The 23,357-nt window shown below is 50.0% G+C and overlaps 4 protein-coding genes and 1 long non-coding RNA gene across 9 annotated transcripts; 3 read left to right on the forward strand and 2 right to left on the reverse strand.

Annotated features, from left to right (window-relative positions):
* Nucleotides 1-307: 307 nt before the first annotated feature.
* On the forward strand, nucleotides 308-3,398 carry cfap298 (cilia and flagella associated protein 298). Of its 3 annotated transcripts, XM_028984665.1 has the most exons (7): nucleotides 308-669; nucleotides 1,287-1,454; nucleotides 1,543-1,610; nucleotides 1,747-1,905; nucleotides 1,994-2,125; nucleotides 2,215-2,310; nucleotides 2,405-3,398. In XM_028984665.1, the coding sequence occupies exons 1-7, from the start codon at nucleotides 531-533 to the stop codon at nucleotides 2,513-2,515; spliced, it is 873 nt and encodes a 290-aa protein (XP_028840498.1). In that variant the 5' UTR covers nucleotides 308-530; the 3' UTR covers nucleotides 2,516-3,398. The 3 variants fall into 3 exon arrangements, with proteins under 3 accessions (XP_028840498.1, XP_028840497.1, XP_028840496.1); XM_028984664.1 differs by having other exon boundaries at nucleotides 1,747-2,125; XM_028984663.1 differs by having other exon boundaries at nucleotides 2,215-3,398.
* Nucleotides 1,150-6,955, reverse strand: eva1c (eva-1 homolog C (C. elegans)). Of its 3 annotated transcripts, none has more exons than XM_028984660.1 (8): nucleotides 6,639-6,955; nucleotides 6,347-6,546; nucleotides 5,955-6,078; nucleotides 5,736-5,885; nucleotides 5,495-5,638; nucleotides 4,984-5,247; nucleotides 4,086-4,416; nucleotides 1,150-3,285 (listed from the first exon to the last, which is right to left on the reverse strand). In XM_028984660.1, exons 1-7 carry the CDS (start codon nucleotides 6,835-6,837, stop codon nucleotides 4,091-4,093), a joined length of 1,407 nt encoding a protein of 468 aa, XP_028840493.1. In that variant the 5' UTR covers nucleotides 6,838-6,955; the 3' UTR covers nucleotides 1,150-3,285; nucleotides 4,086-4,090. The 3 variants fall into 3 exon arrangements, with proteins under 3 accessions (XP_028840493.1, XP_028840495.1, XP_028840492.1); XM_028984662.1 differs by having other exon boundaries at nucleotides 4,984-5,073; nucleotides 5,164-5,247; nucleotides 5,736-6,078; XM_028984659.1 differs by having other exon boundaries at nucleotides 5,736-6,078.
* Nucleotides 6,956-7,198: 243 nt separating this feature from the next.
* mis18a (MIS18 kinetochore protein A) lies at nucleotides 7,199-10,657 on the forward strand. The gene is made up of 5 exons (XM_028984368.1): nucleotides 7,199-8,144; nucleotides 8,917-8,983; nucleotides 9,067-9,189; nucleotides 9,285-9,387; nucleotides 10,369-10,657. Exons 1-5 carry the CDS (start codon nucleotides 7,643-7,645, stop codon nucleotides 10,441-10,443), a joined length of 870 nt encoding a protein of 289 aa, XP_028840201.1. The 5' UTR covers nucleotides 7,199-7,642; the 3' UTR covers nucleotides 10,444-10,657.
* A 392-nt stretch (nucleotides 10,658-11,049) lies between these two features.
* Nucleotides 11,050-12,886, forward strand: LOC114791844 (uncharacterized). The gene is made up of 3 exons (XR_003750050.1): nucleotides 11,050-11,283; nucleotides 11,878-11,909; nucleotides 12,853-12,886. It is a non-coding gene; the product is annotated as an uncharacterized LOC114791844 (long non-coding RNA).
* A 544-nt stretch (nucleotides 12,887-13,430) lies between these two features.
* hunk (hormonally up-regulated Neu-associated kinase) lies at nucleotides 13,431-21,379 on the reverse strand. Its single transcript, XM_028984922.1, has 9 exons — nucleotides 20,920-21,379; nucleotides 18,879-19,171; nucleotides 18,721-18,776; nucleotides 18,137-18,272; nucleotides 17,915-18,042; nucleotides 16,934-17,060; nucleotides 16,674-16,842; nucleotides 16,406-16,550; nucleotides 13,431-15,210 (listed from the first exon to the last, which is right to left on the reverse strand). Exons 1-9 carry the CDS (start codon nucleotides 21,115-21,117, stop codon nucleotides 14,549-14,551), a joined length of 1,914 nt encoding a protein of 637 aa, XP_028840755.1. The 5' UTR covers nucleotides 21,118-21,379; the 3' UTR covers nucleotides 13,431-14,548.
* Between the last annotated feature and the right edge of the window lie 1,978 nt (nucleotides 21,380-23,357).

Here is a 23,357-nt window from a genome sequence, read left to right on the forward strand (position 1 = left end):
ATTTCCAGCTACCAGTGAAATTTACATCTACAAGGTCTGGAGTTTTGACATATTCGGTGCATTTTGTTAAATACACCAAACACTAAAACGCAAATCGGACTGTGGCATGAAGAGTAATCCAGTGCTGACCAGAGGAGGATGGTTCGTCCCACCATTCCTTGCCACTGTCGCCACTCAACCGTAAAAAGCGCTGTACGAAGATTATTTGTGTGCGTAGCTATTAGAGTCTTTGTGGTAACGTTGTCGCTGTAGGAAGACGCCCCTTTACACGAATGTTTACGGTAGCTGAGCCACCGCCGATCCGGAAGTGTTCTCCGAAAGTTGTGGCACGGACGGCGGGCAGGAGTTCTCTGCAGCATTTTCTGCGCAGTTACCTCAAAACTACTTTAAAAACGGTCGTGTTTGCACACAAGAACGACCGCGTCACACGTCGCTAGGCCATCTGGCGTGACGTGTGTGTTTAAGGGACACTTTTCTTTGCGTCCTGTCGCCATAGTAACCGCAGCAGCCGCGACTCTCGGCGGCCCAACATGGTCCAGCTGCACGTAAAGCGTGGGGACGAGAGCCAGGTCCTGTTCAGCGCCACCGTCCACATGCCGCTGGACGCGCTGGTCGCGCAGGTGACCGCCATCTACAACGGCCGCCTGAAGGTGGACAGGATTTGCTCAGGTCGGTCAAAAACAACGCCTCAACACACTACTAGCCAGCTACACTCCCGCACGCCCTCTCAGATCTGCAAACGAAACGAAACGAAAGCGACTTCCTCTTGTAAGTCGCTTTGGATAAAAGCGTCTGCCAAGTAAAGTAAAGACTTCATTCCTCCGGCTCACCCTTTTCCAGCAGAGACTGTTAATCCGGATTTAAATGTGAAAGTGGTGATCATGTTGATGCAGAAGATCTGGGTGTCGAATGAATCTCCCACAAGCAGAGGTCCACGGGGAACAATAGTAGGATAGAACACACACATCGGGCCATTGTTTCATAAAATGTGGTGTTTTTAAAGAAGACCATCACGGAAAACGTTCCATCAGTTTAATGGCACTTTTGTTCTACGTGTTGCTGTTGCCATGGTTACAATTTTGATTTTGAAAGGCAGAAAACACACCAACATGCGAATAAAAATGACACTGCATGAGATATTTTGTTTGCATTTTATTAGAAGATTCAGAATGAGGCATGAGGCTGAATTGAAGACCCAGCGTATAAAGGCGACAGAGTAGAAACCACAGAACGCAGCAGGCTCCTTATTAGGCGTTGTGTTGATTTATTCTTTTGTTCATGTTAAGAAATGGCAGAGCTCGTGGACCACGGGATCATGCTCCCCCCTAACATGCAGGGGCTGACCGATGATCAGATCTCCGAGCTGAAGCTTCGCGACGAGTGGGAAGGAAAGTGCGTTCCCAGCGGCGGTGCGACGTTCCAAAGGGACGAAATGGGGCGCAGAAATGGCCACGGTGAGCAGAGTAAAATCCTTCCGTCTAGTACATTCCTCGGTTGCCCTTTTGTTGTTTAGGATGTCGTTCTTTAATTTTCTTAATTAAGCTCCAAATGAGAAAATGAAGGATGTTCTGAAGAAGACAATGCAGGAAGCCAAAGCATTAATCTCAAAGGTGTGTATTTCCTTTTTTTAGTTTTTGGTGGGATTATTTGCTGTGATTATTTCCTGTTCGGTGCCTAAATTCTTTTGGGAGATACTGGTCTCTGAAATATTATAAATGGGATGCCTTGCCTCTCTGGACCGTACAGAAACAAGTTCAGGCCAACGTCTGTGTTACCCTGGAGATGGTCAAGGAGGCCTTGGACCAGCTCCGAGGAGCAGTAATGATAGTTTATCCCATGGGCCTTCCTCCCCATGACCCTATCAGGATGGAGTTTGAAGATAAGGAGGACCTGTCGGGGACACAGGTATGCGCCAGGTTTTATTACATTTCCATCTGCCTAATCGCTGTGGCATTTCACAGGCTCGTGTGCTCTCGGTTCCCCTACGACACAGGCGTCTCTGCAGGTCATTCCTCCAGAGGAGGCTCAGATATGGTGGGCCGGCAAAGAGATGCAGCCGGGAAAGAAACTGCAGGATTATGTCGGCAAAAACGAGAAGACAAAGATCGTGGTCAAGCTGCAGAAGGTGTGAGGGCGCGCGCCATTTTCAGTTGGCCTGTCTTCGTTACGAAACCACAATAATGGGCTCACAGGGTCTGTTGTAATTCCCTGTAGCGCGGCCAGGGGGCGCCAGCGAGGGAGCCGCTCGTCAGCGAGGAGCAGCAGAAGCTGATGATGCTGCACTACCACCGAAGGCAAGAGGAACTGAAGGTGGGCGCTCCGATGGGGCTTCTTCCCCAACAATTTTATCCTAACAATTTTATCTCGTCATTTATTTTATGTCATTCGGTCTCTGCTCATCCAGAAACTGGACGAGGCGGACGACCACGCCTACCTGAACTCCGCGTGGTCTGACGGGCAAGGCCTGAAGAGGCAGTTTCAAGGCCTGACCAATATAAAATGGGGTCCCAGATGACCTGGAGGAGTGTGCTGATGAGAATAACACTTGTTGTGTGTGTGTGTGTGTGTGTGTGTGTCTGACATTTTTAACAGCATTTTAAATGCTGCGTGGGATATTGTAAAATGTTGATAAAGGAGAAAGTAATCTGACTCCATTAATGATGTCTGATGGGACCTGGACATGCACAGGTCTTCGTGTTCATCACGCTCCTCGGGTGTCGCACACTAGTTACTGGGATTACTGTCTGAATGTTTATTTCGGTGGACGGCTTCCTACTCGCTTCCTGCCTTTCCTCTCTTTGTCCGTACCGCTGGTGCCGCCTGGACTGAATGGCAGGAAGTTGTAACTTTGAGGACCGAGCATGGCAGAATAGAAGCGTCTCCAGGAAGACCACAATGGCACAGATTATCCGCCAGGATGAGGCTGCCTCACCCAGGCTCCACTGGCTGGTGTTTGGGTTCGTTTAATGTCCCGTCGTGGTTTTCCCTTTTCGTTTCTAGATGCGCGACTCCAGAACGCCACAGTGATCTGTATCCGGAATTTGCACGTAGCTCTATCGACGTTGAACGCTTATGTCAGCATGTTCTGCCTTAGTTCTCAGTACAGTGTTCGTGCGGATTATACTTTTTTTTTTCCAGCGTTGGTGTGTAGTGATAGTACCCCAGAGCGCCTTACAGTCAGCGGTGACAGGGACAGTCCCCCCCCCCGGAGACACTCAGTTCAGTGTCCTGCTCAGGGACACGATGGTAGTTGTAGAGATTAGAGATCGCCGGGCTCTCCCAACTCTGTGAAATAATGAATGACCTCAGTCTACAGAATAATATTGTTCCGCTGCTCAGTCACATCATTGTTTCATGAAAAAGAGGAAGTTCTGTGATTAAATTTTTAGGGAAATCAATGTTTGTTATGTTTTTTTACACCAAAAAATTGCTTGCATTGTAAATAACAGTGGTTTTGTTTTTTCGCTGGTTTGTATTGGCTGCTTTTGTACAGAACTGTATCTCCTGATTAGGATTTTTTTTTTTCCGGTGGGGCAGTGGCAGCCTAGCGTTTAAGGAAGTTAAAAAAAAAAAAAAAAGTGAAGTGATTGTCACATGTGATACACAGCAGCACAGCACACGGTGCACACAGTGAAATTTGTCCTCTGCATTTAACCCATCACCCTGAGTGAGCAGTGGGCAGCCATGACCGGCGCCCGGGGAGCAGTGTGTGGGGACGGTGCTTTGCTCAGTGGCACCTCAGTGGTACCTTGGCGGATCGGGATTAGAACCGGCAACATTCTGATTACGGGGCCGCTTCCTTAACCGCTAGGCCACCACTGCCCCCGTGTGGAAGTGGCCCCATAATCAGAAGGTTGCTGGTTCAAATCCCGAACCAGCAAAGCGCCGTTCCCACACACTGCTCCCGGGGGCCTGTAACGGCTGCCCACTGCTCACCAAGGGTGATGGTTAAATGCAGAGGACACATTTCACCGTGTCACCATGTGCTGTGCTGCAGTGTTTCACAATGACAATCACTTCACTTTCATGATTATGCACATCAGCACATTAAAATGAAAAAGAAAAATATTTCTGAAAGGACTTGCCGGCTTCAGAGAAGTCCGTACGACGTCCCGTTCAGGTACGCGTTCATCCAGATCTCCTGCATGATCAGCTCCCGCCTCTCCATCCTCTCCATCAGCTCGGCTGCCTCCGACACGTCCTCCCGGCGGTGGAGGGACTTCCTGTCCGCCTCCCACAGCAGCCAGTGGTCCATCATCGTCCCAGACTCGTCTACATCCTCCTCATCCTCCCCTGCGCTGCTCTCGAGTTCCGCTCCGCCGCGGCGAGAGCGCGTGACGGACAGAGCTAGGAGCGTGATCAGCAGGCCCACGCATACGCTGGAGGTGAAGAACAGGCCTGCCGTCTCCGGGTGCTCTGGGGCGAGCGGGAAACATTCATGATGCAGAAACAACTCAAGATCTGGCAACCCTTCATCACCAATGTGGCAACATGGTCTCTTACAGGATGCATTCAGTGGACAAATCTACACTGTGGGGTCTTTCTCTACTGTGACAGTGACCCATGTCTTCTATGTGGGGTCAGAAACTGATCTACGCCAAGGGGAATAACCTGATTCTTCCTTATTTTCACCAATCGGAAGGCTGGAAATGCTATGCAGTGGGTGGTAGTAGCCTAGTGGGTAACACACTCGCCTATGAACCAGAAGACCACTAACTACCATTGTGTCCCTGAGCAAGACACTTAACCCTGAGTGTCTCCAGGGGGAGTCATGTGACACTGCGTGACACTGCGCTCTGGATAAGGGCGTCTGATAAATGCTGTAAGTGTAATGCATGGTTTAAATGGTCCAGAATGAGCAAGTGTGACGGCTGTCAATCATGCCTACAGGCTCCTCCCCTTTTTATAATATTTTTACAACCAGCAAGCAGACAGACCCCCTGTTTCTGTCTGTAAATCCAGAAGACATTCGAGAACATTTACCTTTAATGTATCCGTACGCCGTCAGAGAGCTGCTGAATAAATCCCGGCGGCTTTCCGGGAGTTGGGACCCTTTGGGGTTTGGAATTCCTCCTGAATATGAAAAGAAGATCACGGAGCAAGGACAGGAGAAAGAAAACCAGGCAGCCGGAGCCGGATAAGACGGTTGTGTCGGGGTCGTACCGGTGACAGTGACGGTGTCGAGGGTCGGGCCCGAGGTGGTCTGGTGAGCGCTCCGCTCGGCCTCCTCCAGTAAAGTCTGTGGGACTGTAAACAGCGTCAGGAACCGAGCCGGAGCTGGAGACCATTGATTAGCCCACAGAGTTCTAGCACATCTCTACGTTATTATTCGGTAGTAGCCTAGCGGGTAACACACTCGCATATGATCCAGAAGACCCAGGTTCAAACCCCACTTACTACCATCGTGTCCCTGAGCAGGACACTTAACCCTGAGTGTCTCCTGGGGGGAGTGTCCCTGTAACTACTGATTGTAAGTCGGGGCAGTGCTGCTTACCACACGAGTAGAGGATGGACAGGTATTTCCTGGTCTGGGGAGGGCAGGGGTCCTTGAAGTTTTGGTCGCCGACGGCGACGAAGCATCTTTGGTGTCCGTGGCACATCTGGGAGACGGCGCTCGCCGCCCCGTCGTACAGGCACTCTGCGGACCCCCACAGATGGTGAGCGTTCACTCCTCCAACACCAGGCAGCCGTGTTGGCCCCTGAGGGCCGGAGGGTCAGAAAGGTGTCCGTCTCACCAAAGGGGGGCGGCTGCCGCTGCCGGCCGCAGGCGTGGTCCTGCCCCGCCCGCCGGCCGTAGAAGGCGGAGTAGATGAGCAGGGCCCGCGGGGGCTTGCAGTGCAGCTTGACGGTGTCCCCCTCGCAGCCCACCGCCGCCTTGTGCTCCGCTGAAAGACACGGCCGCCGCTTTATGGGGTTTTTGGGGTGCGTCAGGGCGACGGGGGCGGGGTACTCACTGGGTTTGCACCTGTAGGAGACGTGGAGGTGCTTGGCGCGTCCAGGGCAGGGGTCGCGGCCGAAGACGCGGTGGAGCACCGGGACGCGGCAGTCTCTGTGGCCCTGGCACTCGGCGAGCAGCTTCTGGCCACCGACACACACACACAAGCGCACGACGTCAGGACAGGGACACGCAGGACATGCACCTGAGATCGAGGGTGCTAGTAGCCTAGTGGGTAACACACTCGCCTATGAACCAGAAGACCCAGGTTCGAACCCCATCGAACTACCATCTTGTCCCTGAGCAAGACACTTAAACCCGAGTGTTTCCAGGGGGGGACTGTCCCTGTCACTACTGATTGTAAGTCGCTCTGGATAAGGGCTGTAAATGTAAAAGTTCAGAACCGGGCACCTGCAGCGCGGACGAGGCCCGGCAGCCGCCCGGTACCGGGCCGCCCCCCCCGCCGCCGGCGGCCGGGCACGTCGCGCCCTCCGCGCGTCCGTAGGTGGCGGCCAGGACGGAGATGGTGGCGTGTCGCGGGCACCGCAGGCGCAGCAGGTCTCCATCGCACGCCGCGGCCGAGTGGGCGCCGAGGAGTTTACTCAAATACCCTGGCGGCGGGGGGGACAGAGACGTCACGCTGTTTAACGGGGACAGAAGGAGGGGGAGACGGTGCGAGACGGTGCGCGGCGAGGACACCGACCTGAGAAGTCCGACAAGCCGGGGACCGCCGCGCTCCGCAGGAGCAGGAGCCCGCAGAGGAGCGGCAGCAGCCGGGCGCGTCTGGCAGGCATCCTCCGGCCCCAGAGCTCATGTTCGGGGAGGAAATACGAGCTGCGCAACGAACTCGGACGGAACCGGCGGCGGGGGCGTGGCGTCGTCATCATCATCATCATCATCATCGTCAAATTAGATTTTTTTTTCTTTTTACTTTATGCAAATATTTACACTTTTGGAAATGTTGTTTTTTTTTTTCGTTCTGCGTGTTTAAGTTCACGGAGAAGCGGTAAAGTTGAGAAATTGTCCTAAAAAGTCCAAAAAAAAAAACACCCAAACTCCCGAGGGGACCGTGACCGATTCGTCTTTTGTCGTCTTCACGGCTTCATTTCGCCTAACAAATTCGACAAAATATGCATTAACACTGTAATGCAAGTCGTTAAATAACACCTTTTATCATATATATATATATAAGCTGTGAAATACAAATTAACTCAAGATGTCACGCCAAACGTATATTTTTAAAGCACGTTTGATTTGAAAATAAAAAAAAAGGTTGATTTGGGATGTTTTCATATTTTGCATTCTTGAGCAAATGGGCGAAATTGTTTAATCAGAGAGAAACAGGCGATGAAAATGCATCGGTACAAATGCGACGCCGCTCCGGATTAAAAAAAAACACGAAGTAAACCCGTCACAAAACCAGAAACCGGTTCCATGCATATTAAATATTACCGTGCAGCCGGACTCTGGATTGTTGTACCGCAATGTATCATAATAATATTCATATTTCCATTCGTATTTAATGTTTAAAGTTTAATGCCTCCTGGAAAAAAGGGGTGAAATGGGGTGGGTTCATTCTGAGGTTTGGTGGCAAATCAATTTAAGGGGATTTCTTTATATTTTTCAATCTCTATGTTAATAAGCCCATAATGACGTTATAATTCTGCGATATAATACCTGGCGTGTGTTTTAGACGCCTGGTGCGTTATGGTCATTAATCAGAGCATTTCACTGCCGAAACTATGGACGATTTTAAGCACAAATGTTCGAATTGCAATTCAATTGGCAATTGGCAATGAAACATTCAATCTGAGCATGCTATTAAATGTGAAAACTGAACAGCTTCACGTGAAACGACCACATGTGCGCCATGGCGTAGTCTCCTCCAGCCCGCCAGGTGGCGCCAGCGGGTCCTCAGTGGCGCAGCCCGTCAACCGTCCAAAAGGCGGCGAAGAAGGCGTTTCAGAAAACCCGCGCCCGACCGGGACGATGGCGAGTCGCCGCGACCCCCGCGCTGCGCTGCTGGACGAGAGCTACGCCTCGTCGGAGGTCAGCTCCGCCACGGACGGCACGGGCAGCCGCGGCGACGAGGACGAGCGGGACGGCGAGGCGCCGGCGGTCTTCTTCTGCGGGAAGTGCCGCCTGCCGGTGGGGGACTCGCTGTCCTGGGCGGGGAGCGAGGAGGAGCGCAACCAGATCCTGCTGCAGCGTGAGGGCCTCCACACGCCTCCTCGCTGGCGCACTTTCCTGCGTGCAGAAACCGTGAAACCGCCGTGAGAGTTGTCTAACTTTTCACAACTGAACATGACTCCGAACAACCAGCTACGGTTTCCGTCGTTTCGTCCTACTTGTCGAATCGTCCTACCAATGGCAACTGCGCATGCGCTGTCGCACGGTTTTCAAAGTTTATTTGGAGTAGTTAAAGGGCTAAGGGTGTTTCTGGGCTATTAGAACATACCTGTAGTTTTTGGACGATAAAGTGTCAATTACTATTCAAACAGGTAAAACACTGAGGTTAGAACAATCTGATGGGTGTTTATGAGCAATCACAACATACTACTTGTGTAGTAGTATGGACAGTATAATAGTACAATTAATTATTATTTAAACAAGTTGCACGTCACATTTTTACAGCTAGCAGGAATAGTCGCTATAAAAATATGCTGCGGTAGGAAATTGACATGGTAGGACAATCCGACAGAACACCTGTTCGAATCCCGAACCAGCAAAGTGACACTGAGCAAAGCGCCCGTCCCCACACACTGCTCCCCGGGCGCCTGTCATGGCCACCCACCGCTCACCAAGGGTGATAGTTAAATATAAAGGACACGTTTCGTTGAGTGCAATACACAGCAGTTATTTTGTTGTTCTTTTTCCTCCCTAGAACAGAAGACCATTACTTGAGGGATTATGAACATTTATGTTTAATCTAAATATTAGAAATGGGGGGTAAAGTGGCTTTTTTCTCTCTTCTTTTTAAGGCGTCAACAACAACATCATTGTGGGGAAGGAACCGTACCTTGATCCGGTGCAAAAACGACTGGGCTGGTAGGATGGGAACTGAATTCATCGTTTAGGTATTATTCAGCGTATTTAGGAGATGTGACGATTGTGGCTCTTCTGTCCTGCAGCCTCATCGTTAACCTCACGTGCCGAGGATGTTGTTCTGTGCTTGGTATGATGTATGTGTCCACACCCAAGAAGCTGGACCACAAGAGGTCTCTTTTTTGCCTTAATGTTGAGAGTATTGACAGGTACAGTTTTGTTTTTCTTCATAATTTCTGTATAATTTAAAGGTTTAGTGAATAACCAGCATTTTTCTGAAATGTCTTTTCTCTGTTAACTTTAGTTACGTGATTGGTTCCACTGACCAGGAGGTGGCAGACTTGAGCTGCGAAGGGACACCTGTGACGCTCGAGTACCAGGAGCGTGTTGAACAACAGATGACTGAGGTAATGTCTGCTGGTCCAGACAGGCTTTTTCTTTATGAATGATGTCCAGCTATTCAGCGGGCACCGCACTCGTCCTCTTGCTTTCAACAACCCGTCATGCTCTTTCTCCTTGTGGTCTGATGTCATTCTAATCATTTTAGCTCAGTTTGGCTCTGGATGTAGGACTGCCAGGGTTTTTTGTCCAGCTTCCCTCAATTAGAAAATTACGTTTAGCGGCCAACTGAACAAGATTCTCTTATTGACCTGTTCAAGGAAAGGGGTGTGGCTTGCAGGAAAATCGAAACGAATCTAAATAGGTCCCTCCATAAATGCCTTGTTTTTTTCCTTACATCTCATTGTAATAATAATAATTCACAGCATTTACCAGACGGCCTTATCCGACTTACAATCAGTAGTGACAAGGACAGTCCCCCTGGAGACACTCATTGTTAGGTGTCTTGCTCGGGGACACAATGGTAGTAAGTGTTTTTTTTTTTTTTTTTTTTTTTTTATTGTTTGCCTTGCTGGTAATATTAACTTCAGCTTTACTGAATGATGTCTCATAAGCCTGACATAAGAGCAGTTCCAGCTGCTCCATAGTAGTGTTATGATGTTGACCTGAACGCTAGTGACTTGAGGCTGACTATAGGGGGCGCTGCTCTAAAAGGAGTAGGGCTTTTCTGCTGAGTCTGCAGGTGGAACAATAGACGTCTGCTTAAAGAATTGTATAGGTATTGGTGGGGGTGATAAAACAGGAGATTTATTTATACTTTATTAATCATTATTTTGCAAACCTATGTTTTGTCTGACATACCTAGAGATGTATATATGGTTTAGTACAACACTCGCAAAATGTGCCAATATTTTCATAATGCCTATATTCAGATGATCCACCTGTTTTTTTTTTTTTTTTTTTTTATTATTGCAGGTTGTAAATTATTAGTATCTTATTGCTGTTTTTTGTCACATTTCTCACTGCTGCTTCTTCTCATGACCTTACAGATCAAGGCTATTGCTGTCACAATAGGGCAGAGGCTTTTTGAACTGGAAGCCGAGCTGCGAAACAGAAGTCAGTGATTCGTGGATGACAGGTCACCAGGTCCACCTGCTCGCTTCTTCCACCCTACTGCCTGGTTGCACCCAGGCTGCATTGGAACATCTTCATGTCAATATAGACATATATATTGTCTTATTTGTTGTTAATAAGTAGTTATAACGTTTATGGCATTTTTCTATAACCGTCTATTCCCCTTTGTCTGATGTAAATAAATAAATCTGTTTTTTTCCGCCACTGTGTTTTTATTTGTTGAACGTTTGACTTTTCGACGAAAACAACAGTTGAAATCCTCTTACGGCGCTGCGCAGTGGAATACAGGTCGGTAGTGAGGGGGGGGGGGCGGAGCCCCGTTTGTTTACGCGCTAATGTGCCTAGCAACACCCAGGAAGAGGGCGTGGCTCCGCGCATAACAACAACAAGCGGCGCGCGCGGACCAACCAGCGCGCTGTATCCAGGGGCCGCGCACGTGCCGCCGCCCGCCTGTTGCCAACGCGACCGCGGCCAGACGGCCCGACGTCCGCGTCTCTCGCGCGCTCTGACTGGTGGAGGGGCGGGGCTTTGACGCCCCCTCCCCGCTCTCGTCTCGTCTCGTCTCGCCGCGTCTTTTGTTGTCCGGTCCGGCTCCGGGTCCGTTGGGTTCCCGGCCTGCATGCAGCACACGTCGACCGGGTCGATATCAGATATCTTGCGGCGTTTTCACGAGTTGGGAGAACATCTGGAAGGTCACCTCGCTCGTGTCCTGGAGGTGGGACATCTTCATCCTGGAAGGCACTGCACTGTTTCGTCATAGGATGGGGGTGATCGATCACAGTCACCCCTCGCTCCAGAAACCGCCCACCCCCCACCGTCCTGCTAATGAGGTTCTCCTATTTATTCAGGGGTTCGTCTGACCATGTTCTGTAGGTCATGTAAAAGATACAATAACACGATTAACCAATTTAGTTTGAGAAAGTTAATACACAATCGTTCCACACAAAGTGATTTTTTTATGTTGAGTGTGGCTTACAGTCTCTGAAATAAATAGATTATCACCAACAGTCAATCAACCAAAAAAAAAGATTCACAACACAGAAATGACAGTTCTGACTATCTTCATGCATACAATATTAATTGAAATATTTTACTTTTACTTTAATAGAACACTTATGCATTTAGAAAAGTGACAATACAAAACATTAAATGTCAAAACATAACATACATTTTTCAGCTACATGGCAGGCAAACCATCCCTGTGTGTGTGTGTGTGTGTGTGTGTGTGTGTATATATATATATATATATATATATATATGTATATGTATGTGTGTGTGTGTGTGTGTGTATATATATATATATATATATATATATATAAGATATAATGGTGTGAACATGTTCTTTTGTGTGTGTGTGGGGGGGGGGTAATTAGAATATATGGAGTATAATATCTGTTATTGATTATTGACCTGTTTCTGCACAGCATCTGCAGTGGAATCTCTAATAAATATGAAGGTACATGATTAACCTGTTACTTTGATGTCAGCTTTTCAGACATATTTTTAAATATTTGTTGCTAGGCTGTTTTTTCCTCCTCCGGTGCTAAATAATGCAGACGTCTGTCTGAAATAAATCTCCTCCCCTGACCTCATGAAGCAATACGGTGGTAATGTGGCCGAGCAGCCAGGAGCAAGACAGAGTGTGGGCTCCGGCACCCTGACATCACAGCGTGGCCGGATGTTTCCAAAACTCCACGCGGCATTTCCCAGATCGCGGTCGCCACTTCAGACTGCTGTGATAAACTAACTGCCATAATATTTATTCAAACTGTGGCCTTTTTACACCCAAAAATGTACAATCCTAATAATAGTGCAGGAAACAGTAAATAGATTTTTGAAAACCTGCTTGATTCAATCGAACAACTTTCTTTACTCAGATTTGTTCATCCAGTGCCAGACTGTATTACGTAAAAAGAAGAATGAAAGTTTCACCTGTTCCTCCTGCCACAGTAAAAACAGGCAGTGGTGGCCCCACACACTGCTGGTGCCTGTCATGGCTGCCCAATGCTCACTCAGGGTGATGGTTAAGTGCAGAGGACAAATTTCACTTTGTGCACCGTGTGACAATCACTTAACTTTAAAACTCTTCATGGCTGATCCCAGACCTGCAGCCGGCTCATCTCCGTTTTTTTCAGACACAAAGGCGACTAAACCTTAGGATTAGTCTCCGTCAGGGTCTAAGCCTGAACAGATTGTCTGAGATGAGAGGGCAGGGTACAGCAAGTGTGTCTCTGATGCTAATGATGGCCTAATGACCGGCCAGTTCCATTAAAGCCTGCCGGCTTTTAACGCCCGGCCCGGGAGAATCCGGCCCAGCTTCCCGGGATATCCCTTGTTTTTGCCTGATTTGGGACTAATCCGTTGTTGTGATTGTTGCTGTTGTTTGCTCCCACATACAGACCGGGGTTATGATGGACATGGAGTAGACGTGGGGGTCTTGTTCATCTTGTGCTGAAGACAGACTGAAAATGGAACTCCGGCAGGTCCATTAACCAGGAGCGTGTGAGGGGAACAGTTTCACGAGACATCCTGTGGTTTATGGTTTCCGACTCACGTTTCATGTTGAGGGTTTGACTCGTGTGATGCGGGTGAGCCGCTCAGCTTGTGGCCACGGTCTGTTTGTGACACACGAGCTGCCACCGGATTTTGGAAAACTATACAACATTCTGTAAACAAAGGGATTGGGTTTAATGTGTCTCTTATCGGCTTAAGCGGAGGGGTTTTTTTGGTGATTTTGTACCACACTTCTTATCTATGTGTGTGTGAGTGCCACAGCTGACTGTATTATATTGGGCCCGGTCTCAGCTGTTGTTGGTTTTTACGCCTGGCACAGGTGGCTCATGGGATATGTGGGTGTCCACTGGGGACGCGGTGGGAAAGGAAGAGTTTTCTCAGGTGTCCAGACGCTCGAGAGGCGTCGAGGAAGCCGTCTCAGCTTTGGTTACGGTCGGACGCGAAGAACCACACGGGACCACTGTTTCAATAAAAGCCCAAAACACCAGGTTTATTACTTTTGAATATAAATATTAAAAATCTTTTTGTTTTTACAGCATAAAATCTCTTCACACTCAAAGCAGTTACAAAAGCATCAAAAAGGTCGAAAATGGTAGCAAAAGTGACATCAAGTAGTTTAAAAAAACAGCATGCAAAAGTTTTGTAAAGTTGTAAAGGTTTTTAAAAAGGTTGCTGATAACAGTGTGAAGCCGTTATTACCCGTGAAAAACATCAGTGAAGACTAAAAGCTTCAGTGAATCTACAGTGGCTGCGTTTTTTTTTTTTTTTTCCGTGTGTGTGTGTGTAATTTGGACACAAACACACAAGTTGGAGGTATGAAGAAGGACATAAAGTCGAAGGTCATAAAACAGCGCCCCCCCCCCCTTTGCAACTTCCCACCCCGGGCTGCTCTTCGCTATGTACAAACTATTGCACGCACTACAACTTCACTCCACGCCGAGAAGCATGCATTTTCAATTTCTTCACTTTCAGGGGATTCCGGTAGGTCCAGTTCGCTCCGCCTCCGCCGCCAGTTTTAAGGCTGTAATAAATTGCCACGTACGGTCCGCAGACAGCCTCGAATTTCTGTCTCACTTTGAAGTACACCAACATACACATATACACGATTACAAATACACAATAAGTTCGACCCCAAAGGCTTCAAAAGAGAATAGCTACATACGTTCTGGTACACTTGAAGAAGTGTCAAAGGGCAGTAAAGCGACTGCCTGGGTTTGGTTTAGTGAAGGTGTCAGCGTATTGCTTGGCCTGGAAGAACCCAGAGATAAAAAATACTTTGCTCGGCCTGTGCGCGTGACAGTCCAGTGGGCGAAACGGCATGTGACACCCAAATCTTTTATCTCCCAGCAGAGTCGGCCGTGGCAGATGGCATCCCAATTTTGCCCAGACTCAGACTCTAGTAGGTCACTTATCTACGAGCGTGTGGCGGCGTTACATAAGGAGCAATATCCGCAGCGATATGAAATGTTCTCTCGAAGCATTCGGCCCCGCCCGTCTAATCACCGGCCCAAATCTCTCCAGTCACGTTGCATGCCTCAGCGTTCAGAGCGATTAACGTCAGGAAATGAGGAGCAGGCCGCTTCAGCAGAGGGTCTTGAGGGCCCCGGTCTCGCACAGCAGCGTCTTGATGTCGTGCGGTCTGGACGGGTCCGTGTCCACGACGGGTCCAGCCCGGAGTTTGATCTGAGCAATGCGCTTCTTCAAGATCTGTCCGATGCCCATGGAGGGCAACTTAATGCCGCGCTGCTGGGGGCTCTCAGAACTGCTGCTGTCCCCGCCGCTTGGGGGACTGGAGCCCAACTCTGCGGCGTTGGAGGTAGAGGTGGGGCTTTTCTTGGGATGGGGGGGCACGGCGAATGCAGGGGTGGGCAGGGTGGGGATGGTTGGGATGGTGGCCTTCTTCAGGTACGAGCTCTCGGGCTGAAACGCGGAGACGTGGCGGGGTGGCGAGAGGGCGCCATTGGTCAGTTTGTACCAGGGGGACGGCGGGGTCTCCTCTGGCTCTTTGGTGTTTCCGGAGTTCCAGGAATGCGCCCCCAGAGCTGATGGAGGCCGTTTGGGCACAGTCACAGGCTTCTTCTCCTTAGACGGAGCTTCATTGGCGGGTGCCTGCACATCCAGCTGTTTGGTCAGATGAGTAAAGAGTGGGTGGATCTCCAAATATTCTAAGGAAGAAGAGGCAATGCAGCCACGCTGGCCCGAGTAAACGTCCTTCAGACCTCCGGTTAGGGCGCGAAGAAGATCTGAAAGAAGGACAGGACCATCATCAGAACATAGTACATTTTGCATAACAATGAACATCTTGTCCCCAGTAAACTGCTCCTGTTAATCAAGTCAACATCAACATGGACCAACCTCCAAAAAAACAGGCTAAATATGATGCCAGAGCAGCTTCAGTCATGGCGGCCCACCAGGAAAGCCAGTTATGGAAACGGCGTATCCTTTTGTTTCATTCTGTGACTTAATCGGCAGGGCTCTAGAATAACTTTCAACGGCATCACATCACAAATTGCTGTCCATATGGGCGACATTGACTTGAGTAAATGATTAAATAGAAAGTGAAAGTGATTCGTTGTCACATGTGCCACACCACAGTAAGGCACCCAGTGCACCCAGTACTTCACCCATCACCTTGGTGAGCAGTGGGCAGCCATGAAAGGCAACCTTCCGGTTACCACTACCCTAATACCGATCTGGTTTACGTAAAGGTCTCTATTTGAAGCACAATTCTACAAGAAAGGTAACTTACTGAAAACGTTTTGGTGCTTAAAGTGCTTTTCTGAGCTGAAATTAAAACAGGATAAATGAAATAAAAAGAAAAAGTGTTCTTGACGTGCACGATCCTTGACGAATAACTTTTCGGGGATTTTAAACAAGCAACGTTCCTGTCGCACACGTCTGCATGTTGAGCAACACAGAAGTAAAACTGATTATGTAAATATAGGAAGAGCTGCGATAGATCAAAATTGCAAAAAAGATTTGCGTTGAGGGAGGAAGAGGGGTCGAAGAGGGAGGGATGGATGAGGTTACTAATAACCCTGCTTCTGCGGTTAAAAGACCTTCTCGGAGAAGCGACCTATGTAATCGTTTTTTATGGCACCGTTTCTCTTAAGATTTCTCTTAGATTTATGAGCAATGCGCAATAAGCCGGTCTGACAACCAGTCCTACCCACCGTGCAGAGACGATTCCCAGACAGTAGTTGAGACACACTGCACGCAAGGTTATAAAACAAATATGCGTGGAAATATTTTTGCAGGACTGTACTGGTTTATCCCCGTTGTAAAATTTGCATGAGAAGCACAGGCGCAACGTTTCAACGCATTTCGGAATGCAGCACTGGAACTCGAGAGTGTCGTCTCGGCCCCGAGGCAGGCTGCTTCTGAAGAAGTTCTCGAATGAACACTTTGCCCCCGATAGCCCGCGTCTCTCAGATTTACCTATTTTCTGCTTCTTCTCTTTCATGGCACCATTGGTCACAGCCAGGTAGATGGGGGGCTGTTTAGGCGGGATGGTGATCTTGTCTATGTGCTTCCTCCATTGGGTCTGGTAGAATTCGTTCTTCTTCTCCATGTCCTGTTTCTCCTACGGCCGAGACAGGAAGTGTTTAAAAACCCCACAATTTGCCTGTTGCGGCTGGTTTTTCCACGGAAGGCTGTCACACTGGATAACTGCACCAATCCGTAATGCATAGCTGCTCTTTCTCACCTGGTACTCGGCGGTCAGCCGCTTCATCTTGTTGTTGAGCAGGTAGTAGACGGCGAGCGTCAGGCACGCCCGGTTGGTGAGGACGGCGCTCAGGACCTCGCTGTGCTTGTAGTCCATCTGCTCGGTCATGTGCAGGAGGACGTCGTGGTTGATCTCCTCGATGTGGATCCTGGGCCAAAAGGAGAGGGGCGCGTTTAACACACTCGCCTCTCCGGCGACCAGCGCGGCCGCTTCACGCCGAGAAAGGGGAGCGCCTTTACCTGTTTAGGTATGGCATGAGAGTGTGCGGATTCCCAAGCTGTAGCCACGGTTCCGACATGACTTGGTGGATGTTGGGCCTCATCTCGGGGTCTGGTTCTAGAAGGCTCTTCAGCAAGCTGGTCGCCTCTGGGAAAAAAAAAAAAAAAAAAAACCCACACAAATTAAAATTCCTCATGGTCCTCATAATCATGCTTTTCTATTCTAATGGTGGCAGTGGTGCCCTGGCGGTTAAGGAAGCGGCCCCGTAATCAGAAGTAATTTGTATTTGCGGCCCCGTAATGGCCTGTCATGGCTGATCCTACTGTCTCACCAAGGGCGATGGCTAAACACAGAGGACACGTTTCGCTGTGTCACTTTCTGCTAGTAAGTGGGGTTTGAACCTGTGATTGTAAACATCTAAACACCTAAAATGTTCTTTTTTTTGCTTAATACGTGTGTGTGTGTGTTTCTGCTCCTCGGCACACCCTGATTGATTAAATGGTTACTCGTGGTCTGCCGCTCCCTTCCCCAAACGCGTAAAGTGAGGACCTGCCGTCGACGGGCCAATAAAACACTTAGCTCTCACCTAATGAGATTTATCAGATTTGCCTGTTGGCTCCAGAGGAATTTCTGGGACGTTTTAGACCTTAAAAGCTGCTCAGCGCCGGGAGATGTTTTACATTTACATTTACGGCATTTACCAGACGGCCTTATCCAGAGCGACTTACGATCAGTAGTTACAGGGACAGTCCCCCCTGGAGACACTCAGGGTTAAGCGTCTTGCTCAGGGACACGATGGCGGTAAGTGGGGTTTGAACCTGGATCTTCTGGTTTATAGGCGAGTGTGTTACCCGCTAGGCTACTAACACCCTGGTTTTACACTGAAACCAGGGGGGTGGGCGATTGTGCAATTTTGACGGTGACTGGCTTCCTGTGTTTCGTATTTCAAACCATTAGAGACCAAACGAAGGCCCCGAATGATTCCAAATGCATTGTCATACCTGAAGAGATGTTGGGAGGAAGCGGATTCATGTCTTTTTCCACCATCTTCTGATGCAGCACCCCGAGGTTGAACGGCTCCACGGTGAACGGCAGTGTGCCGGTGAGCATGGCGTACATGATCACGCCTCTAGATGCATAAAAGACATTTTTCAGAACGATTGTCCAACACGAGTCAGCGCGCTTGAGGTGACTCGCTGTGGCTTTCGAGACGTTCTACTCACATTGACCAAACGTCAACCTTTGGGCCATAGGGCTTCCGAGAAAGGAGCTCTGGGGCTGCGTAGGCCGGGCTCCCGCACTGCGTGCTGAAGGGGTCCGCGTATCCCAGAATCCCGTTGCAGTTACTGAGCCCAAAGTCTGCAGGGAGAAAGCAGAGGGACACGACAAGCGTGAAGGACTGGACGCCAGAGCTCTCAAAGCGGAGGTGTCAGGGCCGAGGGGCAGGGGGGTTTTATGGCTGCGCCCCCCCGAAATAAGAGCCTGGCACACAGAGCCAGGTCTTGACACCTGGGTGAGAGGTCGTTGGGGCGTGATGGCCGCTAACTGGCCCGTCAGCTCTAACCACGCGGAGCCGAGCGCCGTTCCCCACCACCGAGTTACGTACAGTGGTAACTGTCATGGCTGCCCACTGCTCACTCAGGGCGACGGGTTAAATGCAGAGGACAAATTTCACTGTGTGCACCGTGTGCTGTGCTGCTGTGTATCACAAGTGACGATCACTTCACTTTAAAAAAGTTTGCGTTAAACGCCTTTCGTATTCATGTCCTAGCCGTTCATAGTGCTGATTCATTCAGGGCTTGATTACCTATCAGCTTGATGTTGTCTTGCTTGTCCAGCAGAAGGTTTTCAATCTTCAGGTCTCTGTGAGAAGAAGACAAAAAAAAAAGCAGAACGTTAACCATTTACCAACCCAGCAAGGAGCAAGCGAGACGCGGACGCGATGGATTCTCCGTGCAGTCTCACCTGTGCACCACTCCGGCTCGCTGGAGGTGCTCCACGGCCATCACCAGCTGCCGGACGTACTTCTGCGCGACCCTCTCGTCCAGGCGCTTCTTCTCGTAGATCTGGTTCATCAGGTTGCCGCCGGTGCACAGCTCCATCACCAGGTAGTAGCTGTTGTCCGTCTCCAGGATGTCCAGGAGTTGGGTGATGTTCGGGTGGCGGATCATCTGCTGGATTTTGCCCTCGCGCCGGAAGTTCTTCGTGACGTACGAGTCCTTCTTCGCCTTCTTCTTGTCGATCACCTTCACGGCCACCTGGGGACGGGGGTGGAAAATGGGCCTGGGTCACATCGGTCACATCGGCCCATATGTCCCGGTTACGTGCCCCGAACAGGTGAGGTTAAGGACCCCAGACCCCTGGTCAGGCACGTTGACCCCTCCATTCACATTCGACCTCTGCGAGGACCCCAGCCTGGAGCTGAAGGGCCGCTAACGGACAAAGGACCGCGGCGCCGTCTGCTCGGCCCCACAGGAGGGAGACGCCCGCAAGGGACCCAAATGGCCCACTAATTCCGCTCATTTGTCACGTCGTAAACCGTTAATGTTGAACAAACGCGTAAAATACCGGAGTGGTGGCAAACGTACACAGCGGGGATGAGGAGGGGTCGTGCTCTTCATCATTACCCCCCCACACACACACACACACACACACACAATAGGGGCGGCGGCAGAGACGTCCATGAAGAGATTTACGGGGGGGATTCATCAGGCTCGCGGTCGACGGGTTCAAGAGCCGCGCCCTTACAAATCGCCGAGGGCCAAACGCGGCCAATCGGGCGAGTAATTAGACCTCTGGCCCGGACCGTGTCGCCCCGCCGCGCCCCGTCTTCGACAATCGCCTCCAATGCAAATTCTGCCCCCATCGTATTGTTGAAGGTGCAACAATAGAGACCCTCGCTCGCTCTCTCTCTCTCTCTCTCTCTCGCTCGCGGCAGCACTGTCGGTGGGGTAGAGGAGGTCGGGGGGGGGTGTTTATCTTCCTCTCAGACAAAGAGGGGGCGCCGAGGCAAAGTGGGTTAGCTGTACGTTCACCACACCGAGCATGTGCTCCGCTCTCGCCCCCCACCCCCCACTGTTTTCACTGGTGATGTCACATCGATCCAGCATGGGGACGAGCACGAGGAGGAGTGTGCGCGCGCACACTCACACACACACACACACACACACACACACACACGGCGAGAGCACGAGGAGGAGGAGGAGGTGAGTGTGCCGTGCTTTGTGATTTCTAGGGTTTGCATCATCGCTGGCGAGGAGCTCTTCTCCTCGCCACAGCAACAGGGCTCGGCGTGCTCGGTGCCACCCAACGGGGGGCCGGCTTCACCCACAATATGCAAATGAGGGATTTCGGGTCACTCATCAAAAGCGCCAGCCCTTGTTTTCCTTCCCTCCACGTATGCTAATGAGCAAGGATGGCTGCAGTCACCGAGGTCTCTTTTTTTTATTGTACACACACAGGCTGGCCAATGAGAAGTCGGGAAAAACAATTTATCACACCCTGACAGGCTCGTGCAGAACAAAGAGTGTGTGGGGGGGGGGCATCTACGGGGTATCTGCCCCCCCATATTATCCATCCACGCAGAATTCTGCACACCAGTTGACGCCCGACCGGGACCGGTCTATGGGGCAAGCCGCGATTAGTTCAGGCACACCGGTAAGCCCCCGGATTGCCACTCTTACCTAATATCAGGTAAGATGTGACTACACCTCCGGGACGAGGGGATGGAGGGGACATGCGACAACTGCGCGGCTTTGTCTTTCGCTGGGAGTCACTTGGTTTACTTTTCAATTACCCCCCAATAAATAAATACATAAATAAAATAAAACTGTGCAATGCAGTACGAAGATAAAAAACATCTTTAAACATCTTTTAAATATTATATATATATATATATATAGACACACACACACACTGATTTGTAAACAGTTCATTACTCGTAAATGTCATTTAAACATCACAAAAGTCGTATTTTTTATGCTAAAATGGAACGGAGCAGCTTTACCTTCTCCCCCGTCTGCATTTGGAGACCCTCTCGCACCTTGGCGAACGAGCCCTCTCCCAGCTTCTGGCCGATCATGTAGGTGCCCACCTTCTTGGTGTGGTAGAACTTGCGGACGAGGTCCTCCACCGGGGCGCCCAGCAGGTTCTCCGCGGAGGGCCCGGTCCTCGGCCCGAGGGGCCGCTCGCCGGCGACCACCATGTCTCTGACGGCCTCGGGAGTCACCGTCTGTGGCCGAGATCCGCAGCGTCAGCAGCGCGCAACCGAAGCAAAGTCCTTTCTGTCCCGGTCGCTGTCCCTAATGCCACCGGTACAGTCCCCGCTGTCCCTAATGCCACCTGTACAGTCCCAGCTGTCTCTAATCCCACCGGTTGAGTCCCCGCTGTCACTAATGCCACCTGAACAGTCCCCGCTGTCCCTAATGCCACCTACACACCGTCCGAGTGGAGACTGTTGCGCGCCCCGCGCCACTCGCCCCGTTTAAAGCAAGTTTCGCGGCAGTCCGGGGAGGGGGCGTGGCCACGCGGTTACTGGGTTAAAATCTGGTCCAATCGGCGGCCGGCGGACCCTGTTTTCCCCGCGCAGGCCCCGCCCACGTAGCCCACGCCGCCTGCAACAAAGACGGGGTGCTGCGAGGGGTGCGACGTCCGCGTACAGAATAAAAACACGCAACCAGATACGTTTACATTGAGAAAAAAAATATATATACATTTTTTTTTACATTGTATTGTATTTTTAGGTAGGTACGTTGCTTCACTTCACCGCTTGAAATTCATCTGCACGTATAAACATGATCTGAAATATGTCTAATTTAAACACTAGTGTGAAAAACTGGTGTCTGTCCAACATTGGCCTTGGTTTTACGTTAACGCGTCTCTCTGGTCCCTCGTCCGGACATCTGCGACACTTCACCGACCGGTGGTGACAGAAGTCAACGTGAAACTTTTAGAAACAGTGATTTACCTAAACCGTTAATTGCGTTTATTTGTTCTCCATCTGTAGACTTTTGAAGTGAAAGTGAAGTGATTGTCACACGTGACACACAGCAGCACAGCACACGGTGCACACAGTGAAATTTGTCCTCTGCATTTAACCCATCACCCTGAGTGAGCAGTGCTTGTAGGAGCTCATTCATTCGTTTATTTCACTGATTTGCTCACTGCATTCACCCCGTGCACTAGTGAGAGTGAAGTGACTGTCATTGTAAAATGACACTAAAAAGTGGCACAGCGCACGGTGACACAATGAAATGTGCCACCTTCTGATCGCAGGCCCACTGGCCGCTGGCCACTAGGTGAATTGGCCGTGGGTGCCAGTGTTCGGCTGATGGGCACCTACAGTGAAGGATGGCGTGAGAATCTTTCTTCATTTCGAAGATACCTGGTAATTATTACGTCTTCACCTGTCACATCATCTAACACGGCATGTTCGAACCCGTTTTAGGCTACACATGAACAGGTATACGCCTCGTCGCTGTGTAGTCAGGGTGCACTTTTGGAATTCTTGAGAAGAGACTTATATAACATTGAATTCCAGAGTAAAGCCTGGCACACCGAGTGACGCTTGGTATGAGTTACACAACTCAAATTATATGGCATTACACAGAATGGAAGAAAACGCTAGGACTGACTCAGCCCTTCTTCTCTGGAAAAACCTGCATCCCGCAGTTCTGTGGAAGCTTCTGCAGTTCTGTGGAAGATTCTGATGACGGGATCACCATCCCACGACTATGACTAAAACCAGAGGGGAATTTGAAAATGAAATTGCAGGGCGGGTCGGGGAGGAACAATATGATGTCAAAAGAGATACACAAAAACACTGGAACTCGGGGAGACTTTATAAACCAACAGAAATTGTGACCTGACATAAAAAAATATATTAATTTATACATCTGTGACCCAAGATTCATGCTTGTAACTATTTCTGTGCCTCTGTTTGTCTTGGAATTATATCCACACCGATAAGCCAAACTAGTTTAGCTTCTTTTAGGATTATGATCATGTCGGAATGCCACGCGTACGTCATCTGTCTCTCCACCTGCTTTCTGTGGCTTCACCACACCTGTCCTCACCCAGCTCTTCACATGGTTTCCCTTCCTTTCTCCGTCCTCTCAAGCACCCGTCTTTTCCCTCCGCCACACTCATGAAACTTTGATGGGCAAGTAAAGGTATGAAGTGTGGGGCCGCAAGGTGGACAGTCCGGCTCGGACCTTGTATGGGCGGAGTTTACATGCTCCCCCGTGTCTGTTGGGGTTTCCTCCGGGTTCTCCGGTTTCCTCCCACTTGGCAGGAGGCTTGGTGACTCTAAAATGACCGTAGGTGTGAATGTGTTTGCGCGTCCTGCACTGGTCTGGCACCCCGTCCTGGGCGAGTCCCCACCCCGTGCCAAGCAGCCAGGACCTTGAGAAACAGGGTTAGTGAGTGGGTGAGTGGGTTATATGT

The sequence above is a fragment of the Denticeps clupeoides genome, chromosome 6 (genome assembly GCF_900700375.1).
Source record: "Denticeps clupeoides chromosome 6, fDenClu1.1, whole genome shotgun sequence".
Classification (NCBI taxonomy): domain Eukaryota; kingdom Metazoa; phylum Chordata; class Actinopteri; order Clupeiformes; family Denticipitidae; genus Denticeps; species Denticeps clupeoides.

What these genes read in the sequence shown, in the direction of transcription:
- mis18a (XM_028984368.1), top strand. Translation starts at nt 7,643, where the DNA reads ATGGTCATTAATCAGAGCATTTCACTGCCGAAACTATGGACGATTTTA. An exon ending in GTGCAAAAACGACTGGGCTG is followed by an intron (nt 8,984 to 9,066) that starts GTAGGATGGGAA and finishes TCTGTCCTGCAG; the next exon opens with CCTCATCGTTAACCTCACGT. An exon ending in AATGTTGAGAGTATTGACAG is followed by an intron (nt 9,190 to 9,284) that starts GTACAGTTTTGT and finishes TGTTAACTTTAG; the next exon opens with TTACGTGATTGGTTCCACTG.
- eva1c (XM_028984659.1), bottom strand. Translation starts at nt 6,837, where the DNA reads ATGATGATGATGATGATGATGACGACGCCACGCCCCCGCCGCCGGTTC. An exon ending in GCGGCAGCCGCCCCCCTTTG is followed by an intron (nt 5,639 to 5,735) that starts GTGAGACGGACA and finishes GGGGGTCCGCAG; the next exon opens with AGTGCCTGTACGACGGGGCG. An exon ending in GGCGTACGGATACATTAAAG is followed by an intron (nt 4,417 to 4,983) that starts GTAAATGTTCTC and finishes CGCTCGCCCCAG; the next exon opens with AGCACCCGGAGACGGCAGGC.
- cfap298 (XM_028984663.1), top strand. Translation starts at nt 531, where the DNA reads ATGGTCCAGCTGCACGTAAAGCGTGGGGACGAGAGCCAGGTCCTGTTC. An exon ending in GGTGGACAGGATTTGCTCAG is followed by an intron (nt 670 to 1,286) that starts GTCGGTCAAAAA and finishes GTTCATGTTAAG; the next exon opens with AAATGGCAGAGCTCGTGGAC. An exon ending in CCAAAGCATTAATCTCAAAG is followed by an intron (nt 1,611 to 1,746) that starts GTGTGTATTTCC and finishes TGGACCGTACAG; the next exon opens with AAACAAGTTCAGGCCAACGT.
- hunk (XM_028984922.1), bottom strand. Translation starts at nt 21,117, where the DNA reads ATGGTGGTCGCCGGCGAGCGGCCCCTCGGGCCGAGGACCGGGCCCTCC. An exon ending in AGACAACATCAAGCTGATAG is followed by an intron (nt 18,273 to 18,720) that starts GTAATCAAGCCC and finishes TTCTCCCTGCAG; the next exon opens with ACTTTGGGCTCAGTAACTGC. An exon ending in GGCTGACCGCCGAGTACCAG is followed by an intron (nt 16,551 to 16,673) that starts GTGAGAAAGAGC and finishes TCTCGGCCGTAG; the next exon opens with GAGAAACAGGACATGGAGAA.